The 16,409-nt window shown below is 33.2% G+C and overlaps 3 protein-coding genes across 10 annotated transcripts; 2 read left to right on the top strand and 1 right to left on the bottom strand.

The window, feature by feature from the left end:
- Positions 1-1,473: 1,473 nt before the first annotated feature.
- On the bottom strand, positions 1,474-6,941 carry LOC106777814 (methyltransferase-like protein 23). Of its 7 annotated transcripts, XM_022787450.1 has the most exons (9): positions 6,744-6,940; positions 6,548-6,652; positions 6,388-6,474; positions 5,746-5,796; positions 5,407-5,500; positions 5,231-5,315; positions 4,977-5,134; positions 2,250-2,295; positions 1,474-1,831 (listed from the first exon to the last, which is right to left on the bottom strand). In XM_022787450.1, exons 1-7 carry the CDS (start codon positions 6,861-6,863, stop codon positions 4,978-4,980), a joined length of 699 nt encoding a protein of 232 aa, XP_022643171.1. In that variant the 5' UTR covers positions 6,864-6,940; the 3' UTR covers positions 1,474-1,831; positions 2,250-2,295; position 4,977. The 7 variants fall into 7 exon arrangements, with proteins under 7 accessions (XP_022643171.1, XP_022643172.1, XP_022643170.1 ...); XM_022787451.1 differs by lacking the exon at positions 2,250-2,295 and having other exon boundaries at positions 1,477-1,831; XM_022787449.1 differs by lacking the exon at positions 1,474-1,831 and having other exon boundaries at positions 1,848-2,295.
- Positions 2,307-4,369, top strand: LOC106777813 (peroxidase 64-like). Its single transcript, XM_014665579.2, has 4 exons — positions 2,307-2,837; positions 2,947-3,135; positions 3,273-3,435; positions 3,540-4,369. Exons 1-4 carry the CDS (start codon positions 2,634-2,636, stop codon positions 3,932-3,934), a joined length of 951 nt encoding a protein of 316 aa, XP_014521065.1. The 5' UTR covers positions 2,307-2,633; the 3' UTR covers positions 3,935-4,369.
- A 3,715-nt stretch (positions 6,942-10,656) lies between the features above and the next one.
- On the top strand, positions 10,657-15,808 carry LOC106777851 (la-related protein 1C). 2 transcript variants are annotated; one of them, XR_001376990.2, is made up of 7 exons: positions 10,657-11,437; positions 11,792-12,284; positions 12,356-12,518; positions 12,624-12,714; positions 14,489-14,560; positions 14,712-15,203; positions 15,516-15,808. XR_001376990.2 is itself a non-coding variant. In XM_014665652.2 (6 exons), exons 1-6 carry the CDS (start codon positions 11,024-11,026, stop codon positions 15,006-15,008), a joined length of 1,530 nt encoding a protein of 509 aa, XP_014521138.1. In that variant the 5' UTR covers positions 10,657-11,023; the 3' UTR covers positions 15,009-15,808. The 2 variants fall into 2 exon arrangements, 1 of the variants encoding a protein (XP_014521138.1); XM_014665652.2 differs by having other exon boundaries at positions 14,712-15,808.
- The last annotated feature ends 601 nt before the right edge of the window (positions 15,809-16,409 follow it).

The raw sequence follows: 16,409 nt of genomic DNA, 5'->3' as shown, positions 1-16,409 counted from the left end.
TATTTTTTTTTTTACTTTTATTTGAGTATTTTTGTCATTATTTTTGTCTACCAGTCTAGTTTTCCTTAAATATTACTCTTCATTCTAACTACTTTGACTTGGAATAACTAAACATATTTAGTTTGAACTTATTGTAATTAAGATTAAATTGTTTCTGTTTAATATGTTTTTAGTCATTTTAAACTTAATGAAAACTTGTTTGGTCTCAATTATTGGTTACTTGTTTGTCAATTACCTTTGTGTTTTTTTATGGTGAAAAAAAAAACGTGTTATTTAAATGGATAAAAATAAGTAAAAGAAAAACATGTATTTAGATTAGTAAAAAATCTTATTCTAAGTGAAGATGTGCAAAGTAGTAATATTCAAATAATAACAATCTTAGTATGATTTAAATTAAGCAAAATCCCTTGACCAAAAATATGATTTGACATAAGAAGCACGTCAATTAGGGACAGTTGTTTAGGACTAATCACATGGTACACCAATATAAGCCAAGATCACAACATAATCATCTTACATTTTACCATCCTCTTTATATCTTTGGAAAATAAAGCTTTACAACTTTACCTTTATGAAAAGCCTTACTACATTATTTATCCTATTAGTTGTCATCTTTTTCTTACAAACAATTCAAATAAAGTAATAGCACAACAGTTAGGGTTCCTATGTAATCATTGTTCTTGGTTCGGAATTGTATAAACAAATTCTAATATAATTTAGAAACAACATATAAATTAAAAACATTATTGACATTCATCCTTTCTAGGAATTTAATCTAACCAAAAGAATTAGTGCCAACAAAATAGTAAAAAACATTTTAACTATTAATAATTTGAATTCTAATTCAAATATTCATTGTTTTTATATTTGTACTTTTTAATTGAATTTCTGGTCTGGTAAAAATACTTAATGTTTAAAAGTATTGTTAAAATATAAATTTATCACTTGTCAACCATTACCTTTTATCTCACAATCTCTCTTATTAACACATGATACCTTTCAAGTAAAAAGATAATTCCAAATTTTGATAAATGACATATCCAAATTTTAATACATGATACTTTCAAATAATATTAATGTCAATTTAATGAAAGTGGCTACATAGAATTTTTTAACAAAAACTGACTTAATTAATATTTTTTAAAAATAAAGATTCAATTGTGTAAAAAAATAAAAATAAATAAAAAATTAAAGACCTAAATATTAAAACTAAATTACTAATTAAACCTTTAAATAAATATTCATATTTAGTGTTAACAGTGATTTGAGTATAATGGTATTCTGGTAAAAGATTAAGAGTACAATTTCTTAGATTTATACACAGTTTCAGTAGACATAGGAACTGCACAACACGCATTACTAGCAACACCAAGCAACTCTATGTATCATCCATTCATCTTTTGACAAACAATCAGCTTATTTACTTGCCTTTTTTTTAGGCCAAGAGTGCACTACAGACACTTCATTACGTGAATATAGCACCACTGATTGAATAAGCTACTTTTTTTCATCTTAAACATATAAAAAATCTCATTTTACTATTTGCTTTTTACAAATGCTACCGGACTCTCTGGACTCAAATTAGTACTGTTAATAATTAGATTCCTCTGAACTATGATTCACATAAGCAGGAAAGCTCCTACAATAATAATAATTGTAGTTTTGATAAGACCTGGCTACCATTATAACTAACAAAGACTTGCAATGCAAGCTTTGGCACAGAAAAAAAAAACAAAAAAACAAAAATTGCGATGGCTCAACCTTAACTACCGCATACATTCCTATATCTGAGGCGCAGTTTCCTTTGCTTATTATTCCTGTGTCGTGCCATCTAAAGAAAAACATGGATTTATTTTCAATTAATTCTCTATAAAGAATTCAGATAAATACTTTCTAAAGAAAAAGTTAAAATCCAGAAGAAAGAAACATCAAGTGCTTTTCTCACAAATTATGAATAATAGTTTTAAATAATCATAAATGAGTTTCACAAAAAAAAAAAATTGCAAATGCAAACATTACAGTGAAATAGAATAGCACAGGGACAATTGGGGCATGTGGTTGTTGTCCTCAATTTCCGTCAAAAAGTCTAAACTTGATATCTCAAGTGCTCTATCACAAAAAGTTGCTGGGGCTAAAATCAAATAGTTCACATTCGACACAATGGCAATATGAGAAGACCAAGTGTAATTGTCATAATCGATGAATCATAATGGTGTATTATGGAGTAGGGGATGAAATTGCGATCTTACCAACCGTACCCTTGATGAGAGGAGACCATGAAACTATAGCTTAAGCCTGGATTCAGCATGAATATGTAATTACATTATTCTGATTCAGAGTAACGTGAAAAAAGTAATAAAAGAGGACCATCACATATCATAAGCCACAGAAAGCTACTAGAAAAGTTTAATAACCTTCATTTAGTCCACGGAACATAAAGTGGATTGTCTTTTTGTAACGAGAATGCTTCAACATTACTACTCTTCATTGATAGTACTTCTTAACGAATTGATTTCCAGGGCCACGATATCTCATACAATGATTAACCTCTTGTTATCTCTATAAAAAACCATTTCCCCCATCGTTAATTTCCACAGCTAAAAGCTTAAAATCATCAAAGTACTCAAATTGGCATGGCTACCATGGCTGCTTTCTTGAACTTGGTCATCATACTTTCAGTAGTTTCTACCGGAAACTCACTGAGCTTAAACCACTATGAAAATTCATGCCCTAAAGTGGAGTGCATTGTTGCCAAGGCAGTGAAGGATGCCACTGCTAAGGACAAAACTGTTCCAGCAGCACTTCTTCGAATGCACTTCCATGATTGTTTCGTTCGGGTAACAGAATTTTGACTCTCTCCTTTCCTCTTGACTGTCTGTTTCGGCTTCATTTGATGTGTCATCAAGCAAATCATTTTTTCTTATTTGTTCCCCTGTTTTCTTGAAGGGGTGTGATGCCTCCGTGCTGCTAAATTCAAAAGGAAACAGCAAAGCAGAAAAAGATGGGCCACCAAACGTTTCTTTGCATGCATTCTATGTCATCGATGCAGCAAAGAAAGCATTAGAAGCTGCATGCCCTGGTGTGGTCTCTTGTGCTGATATCCTAGCTCTAGCAGCAAGGGACGCAGTTTTTCTGGTAAGTAATCTACTTAAAGTACCAAATTTCTCATCATTTAAATTCTAAACGACTGTTATGTCTTTAAGAATTGATAAATGCAGCTAAGCTAACTTGTATTTACAAGTCTTGACTAATGGTATAAATATATTTTACAGTCTGGAGGACCTACATGGGATGTTCCTAAAGGAAGAAAGGATGGAAGAACATCTAAGGCCAGTGAAACCATACAGTTACCAGCTCCAACCTTCAACTTATCACAACTGCGGCAAAGTTTCTCTCAAAGAGGACTGTCTGGGGAAGACTTGGTAGCTCTGTCAGGCAAGTCATCCCTAAAGTCAAAACTACCAAAACTTAACATTTTTCATTTATTCCAATTTATATCTAAATAGAGTTTAGATTAAAATATCTTTTAACTCGTGTAGGGGGGCATACTCTGGGTTTCTCTCATTGCTCGTCTTTCAAGAGCAGACTGCACAGCTTTAATGCTACACATGATGTTGATCCTTCATTAAATCCGTCATTTGCAGCAAAACTGAAATCAATTTGTCCACTAAAAAATCAGGCAAAAAATGCAGGCACCACTATGGATCCTTCTTCAGCAACTTTTGACAATACATATTACAGGTTGATTCTCCAAAATAAAGGCTTGTTTTCTTCTGATCAAGCTTTGCTCGATAACCCAGATACCAAGAATCTGGTTACGAAGTTTGCCACCTCACAAAAGGCCTTTTATCAGGCTTTCGCAAAGTCCATGATCAAAATGAGTAACATCAACGGGGGCCAAGAGGTTAGGAAGGACTGCAGAGTAATCAATTAAAAAATTAAATCAATTTGAAAGTTGATGTTCCATATTATTCAGTACGAAGTTAGTGGAAAAAAGTTCCCACAAGGGCAAAATATTGCATCTTTTTCCTCAACAAAAAGAAATCGGTATGTTTATCTCAAGTTAATAAAATATTAAGCAAGTCTTGGGAAATTAATTTAGCAGTCCTAAATATCAGTTTGGTAGTCTTGAGTAATGAGTCAAGCAAGGTTCAGCTCGGACAAATGAAGGTATCCCTGCTTAATCAAAGGATGAGAGTCAAGGTAAAGATTAAGAACTCAACTTTTGTGAGAATCGAGCCAAACAAACTTAACTCACAAACGACTATGATTTGGAAATTGGCAGATATGATTTTCTTCCATAGTAATAATGCTACTATGTCTTATCATGAATATATCCAATGTAGCCTCAAAGAACATTATTGGCGCATATGGTACTTTTAGGCATAGTTCATGTCTGAATGTTCACTTTCCCATTTTCCTCCCAAAACTGTTATCGGTTCGAAGATGTTGTTTCTGAGATATAGGATGAAATGTTGCGAAAAATGTGACTACCTTCATTGCAAAAGAAATTTTTCTTAAATCATCAACTCAACAATTATATGTGGTTTTCAGGCTCTAGCCACTTAACAGCACTGCAAATATCAACCTGTAAACATCCTTTTACAAATGAGAAACAACACACCAAGTGATCTTAGAGAAAAATTAAACTAAATATACCTGAAAAACATGTTGAACTAAATAACACTAAAGTTTTCATCAACAATTGCCATCCCAGTTCCCCATCCACAAAGATTGTTGCCTTATACTATTTCTCAAGATTAAGGAACCACAAAATAAAAAGAAATTGTTTTTTCTTCACCTAATGTATAGCAGAGAAGTATGATATCCATTTTAGGAGGCATTTCTGTAGCGTGATCATGTCCTAAACAATTTCTTGATCATATAGATATGAGATGCAAGAAAGCAACAAGAATTTGTATAACAACAGCCGCCCGACCAAAAAAACTGCTAATTTTTTCACAGTTTTGAGCTACCTCAAGCATTATCTTTTGAGATAGGAGTTATCTCTGCCAATTGAATGTTACCACTTAGTAGTGATGCTTTATCAGATGGAAGGAAGGAAAACCCGTCAAGAAGTTTCAAACACTTTAAGCCCCATTTTCCCATCAAAAACTCAATAAGGTGATGCCCACTGCAAATAATTAATTAGCTAAAATAAATATTCTGCTTGTGAAGTAACAACGAAACTTCCTCACTAATTCAGAGGATCATATAGACTGAAAGGTACCTTCGATTATGGTATGACGTTATAAAAATCGACCCAGGAGAATTCTGGAGCAAGAATGTCACAGTAGCAAAGAGGTCATCAAAGGCTAAATTATGTGCAAAAAACAAACTTTAGTCCAATTCACAGAGGAAGGCAATCCATAAGGTAATAAGTAATGCACTCCTTTTTCGTCTCACCATTAGAATCGTACAACACATCGGCCCCTAGAATAAGTGTGGGCTGTAAACTGAATAAGGGTGCATCCCAAACACCCCATGTCAATCCCAACACCTACAAATAGAAGCCAAAACATTTAGAAAACATAAACAATTAACAATATAAGAAAATTTCAACATCATGAACATCCACAAATAAGCATTAAGCTTCCACTCGTTCACCACCTTTTGGAAATTCCATGTCACACACAGACTTCCATAATATTTTACTGAAACATTAACACATTCAACAACGCACATTTTCACCACAGGCTTCGTTATTTGGAATATGTTGAAACAATCACTATAATGATAGCTTACATTGCACTCAAGCTTGTTCAACTCACAAACTCTTCTCATGTTGTCAAGAACCTGCAAGTCCAAAACATAACATGATGCAGTCGACGAATAGTATATCTACTAAATTTCGGGATCCGGCCAATAGTTTAATCATTTGCTTACAATAATCATATAACAATACTGTTAATGAAGAACATAGTCATGTTGGCAATTACTTTATTTATTTTAAAGATCACATATATCTTCAAATGAAGGACAATTTATTCAAACTGGATAAGAATCCAATGAACAACAAAGTTCTTCTTCCAAATTTTATCAACATCGCATCTGTGCATATCCAGCCAGACTCAAAGTCAAACACTTTTAATCGACTTGGGCTTTAGACCCGTACTTTCAACTTGAAAATTTTAATCCTCTTACATTAGAAATGCGAGACTTTAGTTCGTTCATTTGCATCCTTAAACTAAACTTAAACATTCAGTGGCATTTTTTATCATTAAAAAGTTCAAAAAATGACCAAATTCCCATATTTTCCCAAGCTAAAGAGATTAAATTCATTGATTTGAAACTCTAGGAACCAAAATCAATATTTAACAGAAGTAAAGGGAACAAAAATATGTTTCTTTTTCGAGTAACAGTAACTTCACAGCATTAATGTAACACCTCTAATCTGGTGGAGTTATCGGTAAGAGTGACACGAGCACCGAGTTTTGCAGCAACCAAGCCAGGCAAGGAAGTTCCAGCACCCAGCTGCATGAATATAATAAGAAAAAACGATGATAAAAGACACATTATCACGAATTTTTGTTACAATAAGACGTACCTCAACAACGGTAGCTCCTGAAAACCGATGCTTCTGCTGCCACACGTACTCGGCAAGAACTACACTGCAGGGCCAGACGAATAGGCCATAATCTTCCTTCATGTTCTGCGTTGAAGCCACGGAAGTAACAGAAGAAGAGTAATCGTTAGTTAGTTGGGAAATTTGGTCTGCGTAGAGATGTTAGGAAGTGAAGAACCTCAATGATGGAGATGGAGAAGCTCGGAGTTTCAGAATCGTCGCCGAAACAGTGGCGAGAAACGGTGGTCATGGTCAGAGTGTCATCGCACTCTTCATCGTCCCAATCTTTCCCTTCCATCTCCGAAAAGGAGTTAACTGAAACCTCCAAATTTCAGGGGGAATTTGGGGCTTCCAAACCATTCTTACGTAAATGTGATGCTTATTTAGGTCAAATATTCATAAAAGTAAAACAAAATTCAAAGCATAGATTATAAATAAATAAAAAAATCTTTAATTAAATTTTAAATATTTCGGAAGTTTTTAATGGACTCTTTACTTCTTCTTTTTTTATTTTCTCCAAAGTTTAATATTTTTTTAAATGAGTTATGTATCATTCAAATTATTTACTCAAAAGCTTTATATATTTTAAATATATCTAGTTTAATTTTTTTAATTATTTTAGTGATGTGAATGATATTTTGTTACATTGTCTTACTTCCTTTTTTTTTTTTTACTTATTACATATGAGGTTTATGATAAAACAATGATTAATGTAAAGACAAACATTATAGTGATTTTTGTTGTTTTAATTATAAAATTTCACATCTTATATAAAGGAGACGAGGAAACAAAATAACTGAGAAATGATGATAATTACATCACTCAATTAAAAAAAAATAAAGTAAGAAATATTCAATTGAAAATTATAAAATTTTAAGAAATACTCAGTAAATAAATAAAAAAGCAATAGACAATCAATTTAAAATACTTAAATTTATAAAGAATTATTAAGCCTAAAAAACAGTGTTAATGGTTTATTACAACTACAAAAATACACTGTAGGTAGATGAGAGATGAACTCAATAACCTAAATGAAGTAAAATCTGACATATATTTTTTATTTTCTTTATTTTTATTTAATATTACTAACATGTGATCTCTTTATCATAAGAACCAAACATATAAACACATAAGTAAAATAATTATTTTCTTTAATTATAGTAAAAATAGAAAGTATGTAATTACATATAATGGAACTTGTTAAATAAGGTTTGTTGGATGTGAATCCATGTTTTTAGAAGTTGATAGAATTTTAGTAAAAAGATATTATAAACAAAAAAAAAATAGTTGATGAATAAATATTAACTATTGAATTAAATTTATGGTGTTAGATTATACTTAAATTTTATTACCTTTTAATATAACACCAGAGGCATTAACAATTCATCATAGTTTAAATTAATTAAGGTATTAGTGAGAAAGTGCACATTTGTGTTACAATAATATATGAATTTATTAATATTGTGACATTGAATAAAAAACAAATCATAATATTAGAGGCTATTAGATTTAAATACTTTTTCTAAAATACACCACTTTACATATCTTTCTGCATCTTATTTTTTTTTTAAATTTCAAAATTATCTTTTGTATTTTAAGAAATTTTATATTTCATTTATTTTTTCAACGAATTCGAAATTTATTAAAGAATTTTTCAAGTTTTTAACGAATTAAAAATTCATTAAAGTTTTAAAAAAATAAATAATAGATTTTGAAACTCGTTGAATTTTTTTTCTTCAATAAATTTTAAAATTTGTTAAAAATTTTTTAAAAAAAAATAATTTTAAAGGTTTAAAAATCCACTGAAAAAATTATTTTTGGAATATGGGGATGTGGGAAGAAATGCAGGATGGTATAGGAAGAAACACTGTATAGTTGGATTTTTGCACCAGTCCATTGGGCTGCTTGGAGCAATGGAACAATAGAAAAAAAAAAACAAATATGCATCAATCTAAGGAACTTCTTCCCGTACCTTATATGCATCGATTAGAATAGTACAATCTAAAGGGGGTAAAAATAATATTCTTGAAAGGATAATTACAACAATTCAATTTTAAAAATATAGGAGAGTGTAGGAAGAAAATACGGGGTGCTAGAAGAAATTTTCATCTATGCAACGCTGTCGTTTGTTAGTTAACTCGTTTTTTGTGTTTTTGTTTTATTAAATTTTGGTCCATAGTTCTGTTCTAATGTTGATTTTAGATTCAAAATTGACTGAACTCGTTTTTGTTATGAAGTTTTGGATTCAAAATTTATATATGAAAAACAAAACTAGAAAGGAATTTGCCATTACAAGACAGATCAACCAAGTTCTAGATAGAAAGAATTCTTAAATAAAGATGACCTATGATTTCTGATTTGTTAAGAAAATAAAATACGGAATTTATTTGTTAAATTTGATGTCTTTTGAATTTGAATACAAATAAATGACGTGGATTTTTTAACCATTTTAACACTTAATAAAATAAAATATTATTGTCTCACTCTCACACCATACTTTACTCATTCTCCTTGCTATTGAAGTAGCCTCGTGGAAAGTGGATGTAGAGTACTTAAAAGATCAGCAATAATTCGTTGGAAGCAATTTCCTAAAAACCATTGACACATGAATATTTTAGGGGTGTTCTTTTGTAGTGATGGGAAGAAGATGATTTGGGAGAGATGATTTAAATGAATTTGAGAGTAATTTTTTTGTTGTTTTTTCAGTGAATTTGTGGGTAATTGAGAGTGGATTTGAGAGTAAAGTTTATGAGAATTAGTGTAGGATTTGATTGATGTGACAGATTTAAAAATTTAGTTTAATTGGTAGAAATTAAAGATTATCAAAATGCCCCTAGTTATTAAAGTAATATAAAATTATAATTATTAATTTATAATTAGTAAAAGTTAAAAATTTTAATTAACAAGAATTGAAGATTATTAAAATTCCCATAAAAATAATATAAAATTATAATTATTAATATTATATGTAATTCTAAAAGTTATTATAAGAAAAGAAAAAATAAAAATAAATTTTTAATATGAAAAAAATTGTATTATTATTATTATACTATTTATAATAATAATAATAATATTATTATTATTATTATTGTTATTATTATTAAAGCCATAAGGGTAATATAATAATATTACACCAAATCCCTTCAAATCTCTCCTAATATTGAGAGATGGGAGTTGGTAAGCAATCCCGCATTTTCATTTACGTCATTACCTTAGTTTCCTTTCAAGCAAACAGCAAAAGTTTTGCATTTCCATCTTCTTAAATTGTATCTGCAGTGAAATATGCTTAAACGAACAGAAAATTAGTGACGGATAATGTTATTTCGACATTCAAAATTTTTTATTCCTATTTAGTATTATTCTTCATTATTTCTCATTTTCTTTTTTTTCTTTTACAAATAAAACAAATTATTTTTTTATCATTATTTTACTATGAAAAACTTACCAAATGATGTTAAATTATTATTATTTTTCTTTAGTGGACACATTCGCAAGGTGGTTTTGTTAGGTTTGTGTGCCCATATTTCAGTCTATAAAGTTAACAGTTTTTTTGGTGTTTTCATAGGACCACGTTGTGTCATAAATACTTCAAAAGTCACAGCAAAGTAAAATAAAACACAAAAGTCACGTTGAAAACACTTGTAAATTTACTGTGATCTCCTTCAACCAAAAAAAAAAAGTTAATTATACAAACATGACAAAGAATGATGACAAGTTACCAGTTAATTATGTTAGTAGAATTGATTAAAATAAATAAAAAAAATGAATTATTTAATTTAATTGTACGTTACTGGGAAATTATGAGTGCAGTAGCATGTTATTAGGCTTAGCTTTTTCTTCGGACTAAAGCTACGTGGAAAATGCGAACACCTTTTTGTGGCCATAGTTGAAAAAAAGTAACAATATTAGCTGAGTGATTAAATTAATTGATTTAATGGTTATGCAAGCAAATGGTAGCTATGTATGATACTAATTTTTTATTTTTTTTAATTAAGGCGCGCAGGTCTAATTGGGTTTGGGACAGAAAAAGACGCAGAGAGAGAGAGAGAGAGAGAGAGAGAGAGAGAGAGAGAGAGAGAGAGAGAGAGAGAGAGTGGGAAATTTAACGGCAGTCAGAGTAACTGAGCTAGGACGCCAAAAGCGAAAGTCGTAACGGAAAGAGAATGGAAATAACGCGGGGGCATTTCCGTAATCTCGCGCGTTGCAGAAGGAGAAAACCTGGCATCCGAAGCGTTGCGCAACAATCTTTCGTCTGAAACGCATTCTTTTCTTCCACGCACACAAACGAACCAAAGTTCTTCTACCTTGCGATCAGATCGCACAATTTTTGGAACCCTAATCTAGTGCATTTCGCTCTGGGCGTTCGTGTAAATCGCAGCCAACACTCTCCGTGAATCGAATCCTCTTCGTCTCGTCGATCAACTTGTCCACTGAGATATTAACCCTAAACGTTTTTTTATGGCTATGACCGGTAACCATTCCCCTCGCCATTCCTCCGATAACCACCAATCGCGCCGCGCGGGGCGCCTGAGTGCTTCTTCGCCGTGGAACCAAGTTGTGCGCGGCGAATCGGAGCCTGTTGCGGTGCCTCCGTCGTCATCTCCCGCCGCGCCGTATCAGGTGACGGAGGCTTTCCATTCCACTGTCTCGGCGGTGGACGATTTTAGTTCCGCCGTGGAGAGTTCAGACAATGGCGGCGCAGCGAAGAGGCCTGTTTGGAACAAGCCTTCTACTAATGGCGCGGCGGCTTCCGAGGCTCAGCCTGTGATTGACGCGCTTTCGTGGCCGGCGTTGTCGGTGTCAACAAGAGCTGCAATGAAATCGGAATCGGCGAAGGGTTTGTTGGATGGATCTTCTGTGCCACAGTTGCAGGTTTTGTTCTTACGCCATTCAATCTATTGTTTCTATTATTTTAATAATAATTTTAATGATTAAAAAATTGCTGCAATTTATAGTGTTCCATACAGTTGGAGCTAGTTTTTCTGTAGCGTTGTTGAATTGATTTTTTGTGTGTTCTGATGGTGTTAAGTGGCTTGATCACACTAATATACAGAGGTAGTTATGTGGTACAATTTGGAAAATGCATGTATGTGCCTGCTTGAAGTGTGTGGAAAATGGTACTGGATTAGTTTGTGTATTAACAACTAGATGGACTGTGAACTTTGTTGGCGTATATGGTTAGTGTGTATGTGCATGGACATTGCTATTGTTAAGTGCTGATTGCAGGTTTTGGGAAGCGCGTCTTCTTCCTCCTCTCTACAGAGGGAAGTCAGTGATAATACAAGCACCGAGAGTACCAACAGTGTGGCGTCAACTCGGCAGAAATCAGTGAAAAATCACAGTTCAAATGCTTCTTCTAATGGTGGCCACCCACAACAGTCTGTGCCCCAGGCTTCGGTAGCTGCAACTGGGTCCCATAACTCCTCTCCAAAGGACCACACACAGAGAAGTGGATTTGTGTCCAATGATCATCCGCAGCAGCGTAATTCGTTTAGAAATCGTAATGGTGGCCCACATCAGCGCGGAGATGGTTCTCACCATCATAACTATGGGAACAGGCGCCAAGAATGGAATAATAATAGAAGTTTTGGCAGTAGAGATACCAATGTGCCTCCAAGAGTTGTTCCAAGATTTATACGGCCACCTCCGCCTCCTAACTCTACTCAGTTTTTTCATCCATCACCAATGCGGCCTTTTGGTGGCCATATTGGATTCCATGGTATGGTGTATTAATCTCATGGTGATTTCTTTCAACATAGAACATGCTCTGATGACTGTATTCATTTCCAGAACTGTCACCTCCGGTGGTGTTTGTTGCAGCTCCACCTCCACCCCCAGATTCACTCAGAAGTGTTCCTTTTGTGCCTCCCATGCCACATCATCCCCTGTTCTTTACAGGTCCTGACCCTCAGTTGCAGAATAAGATAGTCACCCAGATTGACTACTATTTTAGGTACTGTTTTTACTTTGGTCTTTCGGTGTTTTGCTTTTGTTAGTTTGTTGTCTTTAATCGGTTCCGGAAGCTGACTGTAGTTGTACAAAAACTTGTCTATCGCAGTAATGAGAATTTAATTAAAGATACGTTCTTGCGGCAGAACATGGATGACCAGGGCTGGGTTCCCATTAAATTAATTGCAGGCTTCAACAAAGTGAGTTATGAAGGAGAAATAGATAGATTGTTTTGTTGTTTCACTGACTCGTAAAATATATGCTTTTGAAAAACGTATAATGATTATCCTACTTTAGTGTAGATGTATTAAATTGTATCTAATGACCACACGTCTTCTACTGGATTGATTGATTGGCATGTTTCTTGGCTATTATACGATCTTTCAATCCTGTAAAAGACAGCCGGAGTGTTCTTAATTTGATCAAATTACGTCTTTGCTTAGTTGCCCATTCCATACATTCGTGGGATGACAAATATTGGTAGCATGTATATGGTTGCACAGTTTGCACCATTTCAGTAGAAAGTATGTTCAACGACTAAGGAAAAAGATGACTCTAAATCAAGTTTTTGCATTAAAATCATTGAAGTAACAATGTGTACATTGTAAGTGCTAGGATTTTAGCACCCTACACTGTACTAGTTTAATTTTTCTGGTAGTTAGTCCTTATAGTTTTGGGGATTCAAGTTTTGGTCTTTGATCTTTTTTTTTTTCAAGGTCAGTCCTACACTAATTTTTTGAACAATTATGGACTCGTGTAATGATGTTCTGTTTAAGGGATGTGGACTCATGTTTTGATCAATTACGTTGTGTATTAAAAAATTAACTTGGAAAAAAAGAAGTTACTTTACATAAAATTTTAAACATATGGATAGGATATGTTTTAAATGTTAAGTTAGGTTCTGGTTAAATAAATAAAAAGCTTATTGTTGCTCCATTATTTTACTAAAGCCTTATTCTCTCCGTAATCCAAGTCTTTTTTCTTAACCCTTTATATCATTTTTTTAACAGCACCATTTATATCATGTGCTGACACATAAATTGTTTGCTTGTGTTGATTCTCAAATAAAAAGGATAGTGGAAATGAAAGCGTGAGTTTGATAGTCAAGTTGAAGTTATGCATAATACAGGGAAAGAGTATTGATTTTTAAATCCAATAGAACAGAAAAGAGGTGAAAATTATAATATTCAAACTTTAGTTCCGAATTATTTTTCATCCTTAAAGATGTATGTCTAGTGGTGGGAAATGTACGTTGACTTGGAGACACTGTTACCTTAGATTGGTTATATTTTAATCGATATAATTACTTTCAATGTATATTTGGTCTAGACTTTTTTCCCTTTTGGCTAAAACTTGAAACATTTTACTCTTTGGTGTATGCAGAAGTTGATCTCACTAAACATCTAGAATCTTAAATCTTAATTATGACTGACAGGTGAAATAGCAATGGGTAGTGAATGCGTGATTGTTTAGAGTATAATGACTTTTATTTTATAGTTTTCGAAGTTTGTATTGGTGACTAGTTTAGTGTTGAATATCAAATTAATTTCGTATTGCTTCAGTTCAAGTTATGCTTTCGTTTAAATATCTTCTGTTTGGATGCGCGTTGTGGCCTTATTTGTTACCAATGATGATTTTTTTTTCCTCTCTGGTTTATGCATTTGACTTACAATATGCACATATTATGTCAGATGCTGTTTGAACTCCAATTTTAGTACTTTGTAATGGTCACTGTTTTAGTGTTGCAGTTCTTCAATTATCATACAAAATTTGTAATATTGTTGTTCCAGTGATGCATTGATTTAATAATTTCTCCTACTTGAGTTGTAGCATTATTTCTTTATCCAATTACGGACTTAATTTGATAGTCACCACTCAATGATGAATATTTTCCCATAACGCTGAGTTATTTGTAGCATTAAGTTGTCGCATAGTGTTTACCCAGTGATGATGATGAATATTTTTATCTGTCAGGTTCTGTACTTGACTGACAATATCCAGATTATATTAGAGGCTGTTCGAAATTCATCTGCTGTTGAGGTGCAGGTATTTCTTTGAATATTGTCTCGAGATTTGAGTTTGATTGTAGACATGATTTCATTGTTATAGTATTTAGTAAAAAGTTATTTTTCTTTTTTGCTTTATTCTATCATTTATTAAAGCTGTTTTAAAATTTCTCACTATCATTTTATTATAGGGTGACAAAATAAGGAGACGAAATGATTGGAGGAGATGGCTCATGCCTCCTGTTCAGTTTTCTAATGTTCCAATCCCTGAAGAGTCGAATCCGGACATGCTGGCAGAACAAGTACACAATATTGCTTTGGAGACTAGTAACTATGATGGTCCAGGAGGACTAGAGGGTCTACCTGATACTTCACAACATAGATCTACATTTGGGGATTTGAGTAGTCCATTGCAGCTCTCCACTGGTGAGGGTACCGGTCAAGTAGGAATTCAAGGTTCACATCACTCCATTCCAGCAAGAAATTAGAGTTTTAGATGTGCATTCGCACTTTGTGTGTTTTTGAAGAGCTCTTATTAAGAGGGACACGTGAAGCAGGATTCTAAGAATGGTCTAAGTCTTTACTTATGGCACAATGGGAAATGATTGCTCGAGACATATTTAGGATAAATATGATTGAGAAACGGAAGAAAAATACATCGTATAAAACAGAAAAAAAAAACGGTAACAGCTTCCTCTCCCCTCTCAGCAAAAAAAGTACAGAAAAGACTTTTTCTTTTTATTTAATGTTTATTTTTGTTTGTGGAGAGCTAGTTGCACGACTCTTGTGAATACTAAATTTCTTTATGGGTATAATGTTGTCACTCTTACGGGGGAAATATTTGCTTCAATATGGGGAATTTTTGTCTGTGTTCCCGACTGCCCCCTCAGCTGCTTTTTAAAATCTCTGGGGTCAGCTCTGCCACCACCACCAGTTTTAGGAGCATGTGTTTTATCAAGTTCACTCATGACACGGGTGTTGAATGTTTTTGATAGCTACCTGCCCCCGCTGATGGAAGAGCAAATATAGCTTTCTGCCGCTGGAGCTGCTACTACCACCACTTTAAAGTGTGATTGCTTCATGTCACTTGCCATAATATCTTCCGTTACATCATATCTGCTATGACATTGCTATTTATATTTTTTCTTTTTCTGTTAAAACTCGCCAAAATTCCGAACCCGCAAGTGGTCCCTGTGGGGTCATTTAAGACTTTAATTATACAGGTACAGCTGTATAATATTTTTCTGTTTAGATTTATGATATGAAGTTGCATGGATTACGAACTTTATTTGATCGATCATTCCCGTTCACGCCGCCTCTTCATTTTCCCCTCTTAATTGAGCAATTGACATGTCGATGTGGTTAAAAAAAATCTCCATTCCAATGTATTCGACTGGAGGAAGCGACGAAGACGATGAGATGGTAAGAACTGATTAATATGTGTATGTCTATATACATTAATTGAATTTTGCATTGTTTCCAACGTGTTTATCTAGAGTAGATTTCGCTAGAATATTAACAGTTGAAAAAAGGATGATAAATTTGCCATGCGTGATACAATTGTGGGAAGTGGAGAAAAAGAAGGTTATGTTTGAACAGGGTGACACGCTTGAAACTGGGCTGGAGGAAATATATATTGGGTTAGGTTGGTGAAAGAACATAGGTTTTAGGATGAGACGAAGCTCAACGGAAACAAGAGAAGGGTTGGAGAGTGAGTTGTTAAGTCGTCTCCTTGGGATTGGGAAGTAAATAGCTGATGGAAAGGAAATAAAAATTAAATAATTAAATTTAGTACCACAATTTGTTGAGAATTGAAAAAAATGGTATTTTAATTTTAATATTATCCAATTACTTAAATTTGCGCTAATTTTTTTCACTTGTTTTGTTTA

This window comes from Vigna radiata, chromosome 11 (assembly GCF_000741045.1).
Source record: "Vigna radiata var. radiata cultivar VC1973A chromosome 11, Vradiata_ver6, whole genome shotgun sequence".
NCBI lineage: Eukaryota > Viridiplantae > Streptophyta > Magnoliopsida > Fabales > Fabaceae > Vigna > Vigna radiata.
The sequence above is the reverse complement of the archived record's forward strand: the minus strand, read 5'-3'. Positions and strand labels throughout refer to the sequence as shown.